At 43.8% G+C, this 12,215-nt stretch overlaps 3 protein-coding genes across 3 annotated transcripts; all 3 read left to right on the forward strand.

The window, feature by feature from the left end:
- Positions 1–994: 994 nt before the first annotated feature.
- LOC128714644 (alpha-tocopherol transfer protein-like) lies at positions 995–4,111 on the forward strand. Its single transcript, XM_053809519.1, has 3 exons — positions 995–1,142; positions 3,182–3,297; positions 3,383–4,111. Exons 1-3 carry the CDS (start codon positions 995–997, stop codon positions 4,109–4,111), a joined length of 993 nt encoding a protein of 330 aa, XP_053665494.1.
- Positions 4,112–4,489: 378 nt separating this feature from the next.
- Positions 4,490–5,374, forward strand: LOC128716149 (uncharacterized). The gene is made up of 3 exons (XM_053811070.1): positions 4,490–4,540; positions 4,606–5,103; positions 5,168–5,374. The coding sequence occupies exons 1-3, from the start codon at positions 4,490–4,492 to the stop codon at positions 5,372–5,374; spliced, it is 756 nt and encodes a 251-aa protein (XP_053667045.1).
- Positions 5,375–9,430: 4,056 nt separating this feature from the next.
- On the forward strand, positions 9,431–11,072 carry LOC128711939 (alpha-tocopherol transfer protein-like). Its single transcript, XM_053806830.1, has 6 exons — positions 9,431–9,539; positions 9,682–9,884; positions 9,968–10,118; positions 10,194–10,341; positions 10,425–10,581; positions 10,650–11,072. The coding sequence occupies exons 1-6, from the start codon at positions 9,431–9,433 to the stop codon at positions 11,070–11,072; spliced, it is 1,191 nt and encodes a 396-aa protein (XP_053662805.1).
- The last annotated feature ends 1,143 nt before the right edge of the window (positions 11,073–12,215 follow it).

Genomic DNA, 12,215 nt, shown 5'->3' on the forward strand with positions numbered 1-12,215 from the left:
CAGTTCGGTTGCGATGAATATCGTCAACAACAATCACCACTTTGTAGCCACATGTTTACAGCTGCCTTTTGCTAGCTTTATTGCACCTGATGAAGTAAGTAAGATGCAGAAATTGTTAAGATCCAACGATGAACTTTGATGGCTGTAGGTGTAAATTGGATGGCTTTACAATGGGCCTTACCTGCACCGCCAGCAGGTGATTGCGCGTTGAAGAACGTGTTCTATTGTAAGCGACAGTATTTTTTTTTCCTAAAGAAGCGATTGATTACGCGAAGTAATGAACTTTTCACACTCTATTGTTAAAATTTGAAGGGTTAAAGGGTTATCGTTCCATCGCTTTATGTTTATGAAGTGTTAGTTGGTTGGTGGTTTTGTGCATTAAGATTGTCTCATTGCTCAAGAAGAAAAAGGGACAGATTGACTTCAGCATTAGACAGTTTCTTTTCATGCATAAATATACCATACATAAGTCTTTAGTATTAGAAATCGTTCTAAGAAACAATAACGATTCGATCAATTTATCTGAGGTTTCAGAAACGCAATACCATGTTCCTCTTCTGTCGGCTGATTTAGCACCTGTTTTGTGTTGATATTACGTTGTTCGATCGTTGGTGATTGGGAGAGCAACGCCTGTTACGCCTTATTAACGGCATAAGTTCCGTTTCCCCCGGTCCATTCGCTGGCTCCATACGACATGCTAAACAATTCTTTGTAATTAACCTTCAACACTGGCTAAAACCTTCGCTGGACACTATTGTAGCAGTTTGAAGAAGGGGATACAATCAACCGTGTGTCTATTCTTACAAACGTCCCCAGTAAATCCCCCCTTTAATCTATTTAATCGTGATGTTTTGCTATACCGGCCACAATAACATACCCCAATCGTGTCTAGAATTTGAATCGTAATTTATTTATTTTAAAACCTTCCACATCTTTACTTCCGTTTTGGGATTCTTTCCCTACAGCACCACGTCATCGTCGTTGTCACCCGATCATGCCGGAAATCAAAGCGATCACAAAAAGTGCGCCAAATGGCAAGGAGCAGGCGGAAGATGCCGTCGACAGCAACGCCCCAGTGACCCTTTTCGCGGATCAGCCCGAACGCCTAAAGAAGATCAACGAACTGCGCAAGCTGGTACAAAGTGAGTGGCTAACGTTAGATGGTTTACTTCTTGGTATGGTGGTAACGCACCTCGTGTGTGACATTGAGCGTGAAGTAGAAGGGAAGTTGGAAAAGAGCGAAGAGAGAAAAAAAAACCCAAACAAAAACACGCACCCATACCGGAAAGCTCTTGAGACACACAGCTACGATGCAACGACTGCTGGATGCGTGCGTGGTTTTATTCATTAGCGATCAAGATCGTCAGATCGCATACCTTTGGTGCGATGGGATGGCCCTAGAAGCGCTTGAAGGGAATGGAAACAACACCCAAACCACTATCGATATTAGCATATTTATCAGCACCGTTGCATATTTAATGTCAATCGCAAATGGATGGCTTGAACCCGGCGAGATACATCGAAGTCACCGGCTAGAGATTGATGGGTCTCTTTTGGGTCTATTTAAATATATTCTTCTCTGCTTCTCTTGGGAAGCATTTGTAAAGCCGCTCGGGAGGTTGGTTTCGCAATCTCCGCCGATACGAATTGGTTGCATATCAAATGCGAGATTTTGAAAGATCGAGCTCTCGTTGCTCGTTAAAGAGCTTTTCAAGTCAACACACGGTGAGACGGAAGTCTTCACCGGACACGAGTCATCAACGATGCACTTGATGTTTTACCAACTGTGGAGAGCGATGGCTGTGCACTTCCCGTAAACTATTGAACGGAAACGAACGTTGAAGAGTCGCGAAAGCGAAAGTACACACTGCAATAAATGCATCCAATGCATTTCTTTTCCGAGAGAAAGCGTTACATTGCAGTTCACCAGTGTGTGATTGTGAACATTGTCAAATTAAACAATAGGCAATACAATTTTGTAGCAAGGAAATGCACTATTAAGATTGTTAGATGATAATGAATGAAAGCCAAGTGGAGGACGATCGTTTCGTAGGCATTTAATTTACTTCACCCACTTCATAAGCTAACGATTGTTTTAAACATCTTCCCATTACCGAGCACCTTCGGAACGACGGTCATTGGACGGACACCAATTCAATTAAGCAGTTAGCGACTGGTCGTGATCGTCTTTCAGCTGGTGCCAAACTATTAGTTAATAACTCAATCGCACGAGCACGATTTGCTCGTCACCTGCTTGATGACGGCGCTCAGTAAGGCGTACTACGACGGTCACCATTTTTGGCTAGCTTATCATTAACGTAACATAACACTGGCCATCGCAAACGATCAGTTTGCCCTTCTTGTGTGCCATTAAGCAGAGATGACGCGAGACACGCATGCGGTCACTGTCAGGGACGCACGGTCGAACGTGTGGTAGGTGGGAGACAACCATTCACAAGTGGGGCTGTGTCTCTGTTCAAGTGGAATGCCTAGCGTCTACGAGGTACTTTGTGGTGAAGTGAATCAGCCTGACAGAGTTGAACGATTAGAGTCTGATAATATAAACAACGCTTCGATTCGCACCGCAACTTGAGCGGGAATGGAAATATTAGCTTCATTATGTATGCTATCTTGCATATGTAATGCGTCCCAATGGCATTGAGAACTTGTTTGTTTATATTTACTTCCACCGTTGATTAGTACTGATTTTAGTAAACAACTTTAAGGTTCTATTCTAACTATTTCATAATGTTGGACATTTTTACTTAAGTTTACCCAAGCAAATACATTTCGCATTAGGGCTTGCTTTCGTGAAGGTTTTGCATCAGCTTAAGGTAACTTTAAATTAAAGCATACTCGTATAATTTTTTTTATGCAATTGATTTGAAACTCTAATTAATCTTGCAAATTTAATAAACCAATTCATCATCCCAAGCAGAAAAAAAGCAAATAAGTAAATTAAGAAACAAATATACAATATTAAAATTGTTCCGTGGACAGCCACCTTCAGCTTACTAGGTGTAACATTTAGTATACCGTACCGAACCGGGACGGACAGAAACGAATGCGATGCAAATCAATGCTCGATCGTGCCATTTTATCGAACCGGTTTAAGGTACCTTGAAAGATGTTACCAGTTCTAACAGCCACTAACGTTAGTATTTCCATTCTTTCCTCCTAGACTATGATGACTGTAATCGCAGAACCGACGATCTTTTCCTCTGCCGGTTTCTGTACTGTTGCGACTGGGACATTGAGGAGGCATTTGGACGCATCGTAAAGCTCATCAAATTGAAGGTGAATATGGGAACAGCTGTCGGAACACCTCGAAACTACACCCACAGCGAATACATAACGATCGTCTCTAATGTTATTCCACCAGGAAGCGAATCCGGAATGGTTCTTCCACAAACCGATCGGTACGTACGGTGAGCTGCTAAATCGTAACGTCAAGTTTGCGCTGGAACGCCGGGATCGACGCGGACGGCGCGTCTTTGTGACTCGGCTGGGAGCGATCGACTTCTCCAATATGGCGGTCACCGATTTGGCCAATCTGGATGACATCTGGTTCGAGCTGATGTTGAACGAGCTGGATACGCTCGAGAACGGTGTTACCTGCCTGATCGATATGAACGGTTACTCACTCAAGAGCTTCCGCTTTCTGACACCTCAAAACATACGGATCGGATCGGCAAAGACGGACCTGTTGCCGCTGAAGAACATCGAGTTCCACGTGGTTAACTCGTCGGTGTTTATGAACGCCGCCATCGCTATCCTGTATCCGATGTTGAGCAAGAAGATTAAAGATCAGGTCCGGTTCCACTACTCCAACTGGGAGTCGCTGCACCAGCATATCCCGGCTGATATTTTGCCCCAGGAGTACGGTGGTACAAGTGGGAAACAGTTCGACTTTAAAACCATTTACGGGCAGGTGCTGGATAAACCGAACGAGTTCGATCGACTGTTGGTGTATGGAGTTCGGAAGAATGTTACCCCAACGGTACCGACGTCTACTACCACTGCGTCCAAAGTGAAAGGAACTAAAACGAAGGGAAAACATAAGGATGCGGATAAAAAGAAATTGGTAACGGCGAGTGTCGTCGAAGAGTAAGTTAAGTGATATCGGTGCGATAAGTGCTAGTTGATAAAATTTATTAATAAACAGATAAGAAATAAAGTGCCCACAGAATGGCATGTAAAATGCAAGCTGTGCTGTAGTAAAACTCATGTCATGACTCTTATCGAAACACACAATTTGGCAGTGAAGTCTTGGAGAATTCCCCCTTTTCGTGAATGGTTTTGTTTGGCGAAGATAGCAAAGCGATAACAACTCTTCTTCGTATCACGATACAACATTTATCACTTTTGATTCGCAACATCTCAAGTAGTTTGTAGATTGAACTGTGAAGAGGGTATTAAGTAAATAAAGCTTAATATAAAAGGCTAGTGCGCTAAGGCTCGGACGTTAAGTTTCCGCGTGCAAAGAACAATGAAACTGCTGCTGCTGCTGCTAGGAGTTCTAGCCGTTTGCCTTGGACAGGTGAGATGTTTGCCAGCACTCCCAAGCGGCTTCTTTTAGCTTTTCCGTTCTATTTTCTCTAAAAGCTTCAAGCTGGTCCGGTGGCTCTCCCATCGAAAGATGTCCCTTCTTTGGACACTCGAGCACGGTTCTTCTCCGACTTTAACAACCTGCTGAATGGAATTGCGAAGGAAGCGCTCGCAAGCCTTACCTCGCTGGAACAAAACACAGGCAAGCAGTTCCGTTCGGTTGAAGAGGCGATCCAGGATTTGGAGCAGCTTTACAACGAGAAGGTGCTGAAGGAAGTCGCTAGTTACGACGGAGCACTGGACGAGCTCAAGTCGAAAGTGTCGCCGTGCTTCTCGGAAGTGCCTCAGGACATCCGAAACATTGTGGAGGATGCACGGGATAAAGCGGCTGTGTGTGGCAAGGAAACGTTGGAGCGTGTGCGCGCGATCGAGAGCAATATTCGTGATCATGTGGCGGCTGGTGCCGTGAAGGTGAAGGAAATTATTGCAATCGGACAGAAGTGCCTGTCGGAGAACTCTTGGATTGGGGATCAGATCAACTGTGCGCTGCAGAATGTGAGTTTGGCAGCGTATGGTAAGCAAGAACAGGAACTTTAATTTGTTTCTCCAATATTTATAGGCTCCGGCAGCAGTTAGCATCGTGGAGGGAGTCGTGCGTGATGCCGCTGTTCTCATTGGACAAACTTCCCGAGAAGTGTCCGTGCTGGCCAAAGACACTGAGCAATGTTTGGGAGTAGCAGTACAGGACGCGGCGGTCAATTTTAACGATATGCTAACGAAGGTGGTCGATTGTTTGGATGAGAGTGGAGATAACGCCGGAAACTAAACGTACCTTAAAGCAGTAGTACCCTCGAAGACCACAGTTGATCAGTGAAACATTTGATACTAAAGTAATACAGCTACTAGAGAGACTAGAACAAAACCACATGAGTCAAGACTTTCCTCTCCTTTTCAACAACCTCTCCAATTAGTGACAGCTGCTGGTAAAATCACGTACCGGGGAAAACATCTGTTTTCCACGCTCGGCACTCTGTCGGGAGAGAATTCGTCTCAAAAACTGCTCGAAAACGAATGCCACGCGAGTGAAGCGCCAATAAAGGTCGCCGCCCTGTTTGACGGCACACGTAATGCTCGCCGCTCTCGGATGTGCTCCGGAATTCGGCGCGCGTCAGTCGGAATTGTGAAGCCGCCGGGGGTAGATTTGTGAAAAACATCATCTCACCTTTCCGTTGGGGTGTGAGAGAAAGTAAAAAAAAAAGTACAAAAGAACCAACAGGGAAAACCTGCGAATTATTCATAAGTTTACGGGATGATTTCGTAGAATTCGGCTTACTGTACGGTTATATTTCGGGTTTCGCTACGTAATGCAGCCAAGTGTCACTGGTGACAATGCTCCGACCCTCAAGGACATGACGCCCTAGTGCTAGGGAGGAACGTGTTCAAAGTGTGTTTACCCTTCCCCACCCAAGACACATCTTAGCCGTGTTTTAGTGCTGTTCGAGGTTTGTCTCACTTTCATGTAGTATCAAATCGCGGAAAAGCATAACACGTTGTATCGTATAAAACGGTCCTTGCCCGTTGAAGTGGACGTGTGAAACAATAGTCTTGAAAAAGGTTCGCTACTCAAAATTTCCCAACGGACGCCATCAAACGTTCGCGAACGGTTGCGCCAATGTGACCAGATCCCGTGTGTAATTGGATGTGATATTTTAATTAATTTTGCCTCCGTCATCTCATGGCCGCCACATTTTCGCCGCTTAACACCTCACAGTCGTAGCCCATCGGGGTTGGTAAGTGTAGTAAAATCATTCTCGTGGATGGGACGTGCGATGCGTGCGGTGTAGTCGATTTTTGACAAGTGGCAGAGAGAACCGAGTGTCCGGAGAGAAAAGCGCCACAATTGTCGTTGAGAAGATGCGTTCAGTTGTTCTTTTAATGGGGTTTTTTTTTAACTTTTGATGTAGGTATACCAAGAAGATCCAAATGAAACAAAATATGATTTAAGTGGAAAAAAACATCTGTTGGTAGTTTCTAAGACTTCTTTTGACACTGTCACATAAGAGACACAGCAATCGCTCACAAACCAGCTCTAATGTCCTGAAGTTGTATCAATACTCCATGGAGTATGCGCTCTGAGATCATGCAAGCGGTATCTCACGGCATCTTCTCCCGGAAAGGGGAAACGCACGAAACGGGGGACAGGACACACAACACAACACATCGGGACACGTATTGGGATGGTGATGACGCAAACCAAACAGTGCACTGCATGTGTGTACGATGGACCAGCCTTATCGCGGTACCATTAGAGGCCGATTATTTTGTTTTCGGCGCCACATTGTCTCCACCGCGACATGCAGCTGACCTTTCTTCACCAGAACGCGTGTTTGTGTGTGTCTGTGTGTGTCGATAGTGTTGGTGCAAGAAACATTGAAAATTGGGCTAGTTTGCTTGATGCGTGACCATATCCAATTACTGGCTGGAAGTACCCGAACGAATGTTGATTACCATCCATCGTCCATGGTTATAGTAGATTTCGGTGCAACAGGAACACGACACGGTAAACACACAGTAAGGATCTTAGCCATGGGGTGTTGTTTAGGGCATTTGCATTGCTAAATAGGTATCGCATCCGTGCAACGGCGATGGCGAAATGGGGAAACGATTCCATTAACGTGTCGTCTGTGCTTGGAAATGCTGATCAATGTAGCGTGGTGTGACTGCCCGTGATGACCGTTGATTGGCAGTTCGTCGATGGACCTTTTTTGTGTGTGGAACGACAATTGATTGGAGGGATGCAGAATTTGCATTGATTGAGTTCTATTATCACTGGCCTGATGGTTTGGATGAGTGACCGTCAATCAGTGGTTTAACGGTGGATGAAACGAGATTGAGCGAATAAGCACACTGCATTACCAGAATGGACCATGGAGTGGTAGCAGAATATGCTTTCTATAGTATTTAGTAGAAAGATCTTTTCTAAGGCATTGATTAGCTTTTAAATATTTCAATATTTCTATTCCTTTTTTAGTTGAGTTTAAATAACATCTTCCTTTGGTATTATTCCCTCCTAACAGATAATTATTTATCTGTATTCTTGTACCGATGACAATAAATCAATGTTGAGAACAAATGTCAACAGTACACTCCGTACGATCACATCCATTTTCTTCAATCTATTTTTAACGAGCAAATAGCCACAATGGAGATGTTTCATTGAGAACTAATGCAGTGTGATAGAAACCATTGCCTGTAATATTTCGCACTAATCGGCATGTCAACTTTAAAATCATCCAAATCCCACATACACAACTCACATGGTGCGTTTGACACTTAACGTGTCTCTTTTCATTAGCGCCATCATTAAGTTTGGTAGCGTTCTAACACCAGCACGAAAGAATGTACAGCTAAATCAGCAGGGACTCTTTATTCAACGTCGTAAAAGATGCACTTGAAGTGCATTGTCTAGTGCTTCGCATCCCACTTCGCCCACCCACACTGTCTAGCTCTCGCACATACCCTTGCGCCTATTGTGTGTTTCGCAAGCCCAGACGGAACTAACGAAAGGAAACGAAACAGACGCGTTGTCAGGTGGCGAAAGAATTGTTTGTTCTAAAAATAATCTGCTCTATATCGTTCGCTCGTATCTCACGAATCGGAGGGTGTCTTTCGGGCATGCTGTTTGGTGGTAGTGTGTACGCGAAGCCTAGCGTAGTGTAATTTGTGGCGTCTTTTATTTTGTTTGCCACACACTCTTAGCCTTTGCTGTGCGAGTTCGTTCACATGGTACACGCGGGTGCCAAACGGTTGTGGCCTTTCATTTTTGCGACCGTCCGGATGATGGCCCTTGATGATCGCACGTGAATGTATGGACCACTTAGACGAACTCATCGTCTATCATTTCATTGTATCGATGATGATTGTCGGAATATGCAAATGATATCCTCCAGCAAGCAAAAAGAAAAGCGTACGAACCCCGTTTAGCGCGGGGTAAATCGTGCGTAAAAAATAAACTCAATCGGTCTCAATCCGAACGAAGCGTATCGATTGCACATTAGCTACGATATATCGCCAATAGTAAAATAAACAAATCCATGTTGTATGTTTATCCATTCTCAAGGAGTTGAATGGAGCTATTTGAAGTGTGAAAAAATACTCATTGAATAGAGAACGGTTTGATTTGGTTCAACATTGCAACTCTTAAATTTGCTGCAAAACTCACCGAATTTAAAGTTACTCAAACTAAAATGATTGAATAATGTAAAAAAAATCCTAGTCATTAAATTAGTGCAAATCCTTTTTCAATACGTAAGTACAGATGTAGACTTTCCACAGTTATTCAAACGTTAAGAAGTTCAAAATGCTCCATTCGTATTCAACGCCTAACAGTATGCAATTATTTATTTGTAGGATCCTTTTGCATAATCACTAGAGTATTTAGGTTATTGAAATGTTTATGGAAAGATCCGTTATTAAAATAATTTTCCAATATTATAACCAAAGTCAAGTGTAAGCATTGAAAACAATTCTTATTAAATCTTCAATTGCCGACATAACCTCTGCACAATTATCTTAAGTATAGAAAGAAAGTTTTATTTGCTAAGTACAGCTCTTCAAATTCAATTTCTTTTCGATTGTTTTACAGAACAGTAAGCTTCCTGAATCATGTTTGAATGATTTCCTTCCTGCCTTTTGCGGCAATACAAGCGCATCGGAATTGCATCGAAAGCTGCATTATAAAACAATTCTTCGAACACCGGTGGATAAAGTTCCCACAACAGCATCGTACTCGTCAACTGGAATCAACTGGAAGCATCGTGGAGCGTAAAACGTAACTTGGTACAAAAGTAAAGCACTAGAAGGATAACAAAAAAACGACAAAATGTCCAGCAACGACAGCACACCGCTGAACAGCCCGCGGAAAATCTTCGGAAAAACCGCCACGCTCGACAATAATGCAATGCTCGAGTACGAGATGAACAAAAATCTAGGTCAGTTGGAAACAAAAATGCCTTTCCGGTGGATTGCACATTCCAGTGCATCCAGTTCTTGCGCTTTGTGTGTGAATGGCGTTTTTTTATATTTCTTCTTCTTTTTCTACCCTTTTTGCTGTCAATTCCCTGCCCACTACAGATGTCAAGTATCGGGAGAAGGCGGATAAGGAACTGGGCGAAACGGGTGGTGAGCTGACGTACACGAAAATCCGTCAGCTCCGGCAGCAGCTCAACATCTACAACGAGAACCATCAGCGGGCACTGGGATGCAGGCGGGATGATTCGTTTCTGTTGCGATTTTTACGCGCCAAAAAGTTTGACGTCGAGAAGGCATTCAAAATGGTAACCCATAGGCGTAGTGACCGATCGTCAGCGTGAGCTTGCTTGATTTACATCTGGATCGGAAATACCCGTCTCTTTTGCAGATGCAAAAGTACTACAAGATGAAGGAAGAGTACCCGGAGATATTCAAAGTGTCCCCACCGTCCGAGATGAAGTTTATGCTGGAGATGCAAATTCAAACCATGCTTCCGAAGAAGGACGAACATGGACGGCAAATCTACTTGTTTCGAGTTGGTGAGTCCAGTGATCCGCTGGAAATAGAATTGTCATTCCATGTATCCCCACTCACTCGTCTGATTTTCTGTGCAGAAAAATGTGATCCGTACAAAATTCCGGTGGATTACGTGTTCCGCAGCAATGTGCTAGCGCTCGAGGATGCCGTCCGAAGTCCGGAAACACAGATTGGAGGCTTAGTGGTACTGCTCGATATGGCTGGACTTGGGTTTGCTCATGCACGGTACGGCCCAGAAAGATTACCCACCTTTCCTTTGTTGCGTGACCTTACCAGCAGTAATGCTTGGTTTTCGATCCATCCGACAGGTATCTTTCACCTCATCTAGCGAAGAAAACGGTCGAGGTGGTCCAGGAAGCGTTTCCACTCCGGTTTAAAGCGTTCCACGTGCTTCACGAACCGTTCTACTTCGACGCCATTCTCGCCGTGCTGAAACCATTCCTCAAGGATAAAATCCGGCGAAGGGTAAGAAGGGTCATCTCGCCGCAGTACTTAAACTCTTACATTCGTTCTTCCTTCTCGCCCACTTGAAGATACACCTGCACGGTAATAGCTTGAGCTCGCTGCACAAGTACGTTTCGAAGGATCTTCTACCGGCGGAATACGGTGGCAATCTTGGTCCGTTCGATAACACCGAATGGCGCCAGACGATACTGGACAACGAGCAGTACTTTATCGATCTGGAAACGTACAACCATCTGTCGGAGAGTTGCTACCAACTGGGTGCCTCCAATGGAGGCGATGGTGATGCGGAAAGTATCGACAGTCTACAGTTCGGCGACACCGAAACCGAGGACAGCGAATTCGATGAGGACGATCGAAGGGTGTTGAGCCCAAAGCGTAATGCACGCTCGATACAGAATATTGAGGAGATCTTCCTGAAAAATGGGTACGACGGTATGGCACCGAGCGTGACCGGTGCGGATCTGGAGAAGGAGGTGGAGGAGTTAAAGTAGAGTGAATATGACGAAATGCTCACGCTTAAAAAGTACAACACGGCGAAGGCAAGCGTGCTTTGGAGGTTGAAGGATATAAAAATCATCATCTTCTTGAGCTTGAGTTAAGCACCGTACAAGTATTCTACCTTCAATATCTGATTGTTAGTTCGCTTTGGAGTAAGATTGACAACTAGAGATCCTATTTATTGAAGAGTAAATTTGGTAAAGTTTGAGGAAAGAAATAGATTAAACTGTTAAAAAAAATTAAAACATACACTAGCAAAGACTCAAGCCACTGTCAAACTTAATTACTGATTAGGGGGGCTAAATGCACGCGTGCCGAGGCTAATGGCGCTAGGCTGTTAGCTTTCCATGTGATAGAGAATGCAAAAGAACTGGTCGCGGCCAGCAAACAGATAAAAGAAGCTCCTTCTAGTGGGGCTATGGTTAGCGATAATTGTAGTCAATTTAGAAGGGGTTGAAAGATTATATATTTTCTATTTGAAGCCAACGTGCAGAAATGACAGGGAATGCAAATACACAACAACACTTATCAATAGCGGCACGAAAAAGAAGTCAGTTCGTCTTGTGCCATGCATTTTGTTATTGGCACAGACTTTTTTAATTCAATTAAATCAATTCCGGATCCGGAATGCAAATTGAGACAACAAGCCGTCAGTCAGGACTTGTGGGAAAGTTTTCCCCCGAGACCGGGCCGAAAGCGACCGATGGTGAACATTTAAAACTTTATCAGCACAGTGGGAGAGTTTTACGTAACGTAAGTTGATTTTTTACTTGTTTTCTAAACTTATTCAATGCTAGTCAATTTAGTCTAAGTGCCACACTACTGCTACAACTTATTCCAATATAGCTGATAGGTCGTCGTGACGTGCAGACGTGACATGCAACAAATCGTACAGCACACATACACGCAATGTACCGATATACGCATCAATCCCGCCCCGACATATTATAACAAAATGTTACAAACAATCAAACACTAGACAGAGGATAAACAATCTGTAATTCGTATTTAGCTAGAGCCTGATTGCTATTTACATTTAATATCGATAGAAATATTTAAAACAAAAACAAACGAAACGATGCAAAAAGATGAGACCGATAAATCAAACAGTTAAAACGAATTCAAACAAAAACACC

The sequence above is a fragment of the Anopheles marshallii genome, chromosome 3 (assembly GCF_943734725.1).
Source record: "Anopheles marshallii chromosome 3, idAnoMarsDA_429_01, whole genome shotgun sequence".
Taxonomy (NCBI): domain Eukaryota; kingdom Metazoa; phylum Arthropoda; class Insecta; order Diptera; family Culicidae; genus Anopheles; species Anopheles marshallii.

Coding starts and splice junctions, on each gene's coding strand:
- LOC128714644 (XM_053809519.1), top strand. CDS start 995: ATGCCGGAAATCAAAGCGATCACAAAAAGTGCGCCAAATGGCAAGGAG. Junction 1,143..3,181: donor ACTGCGCAAGCTGGTACAAA/GTGAGTGGCTAA, acceptor CTTTCCTCCTAG/ACTATGATGACTGTAATCGC. Junction 3,298..3,382: donor TAAAGCTCATCAAATTGAAG/GTGAATATGGGA, acceptor TTATTCCACCAG/GAAGCGAATCCGGAATGGTT.
- LOC128711939 (XM_053806830.1), top strand. CDS start 9,431: ATGTCCAGCAACGACAGCACACCGCTGAACAGCCCGCGGAAAATCTTC. Junction 9,885..9,967: donor TCGAGAAGGCATTCAAAATG/GTAACCCATAGG, acceptor TCTCTTTTGCAG/ATGCAAAAGTACTACAAGAT. Junction 10,342..10,424: donor CTTGGGTTTGCTCATGCACG/GTACGGCCCAGA, acceptor TCCATCCGACAG/GTATCTTTCACCTCATCTAG.
- LOC128716149 (XM_053811070.1), top strand. CDS start 4,490: ATGAAACTGCTGCTGCTGCTGCTAGGAGTTCTAGCCGTTTGCCTTGGA. Junction 4,541..4,605: donor TAGCCGTTTGCCTTGGACAG/GTGAGATGTTTG, acceptor TTTCTCTAAAAG/CTTCAAGCTGGTCCGGTGGC. Junction 5,104..5,167: donor TCAACTGTGCGCTGCAGAAT/GTGAGTTTGGCA, acceptor CAATATTTATAG/GCTCCGGCAGCAGTTAGCAT.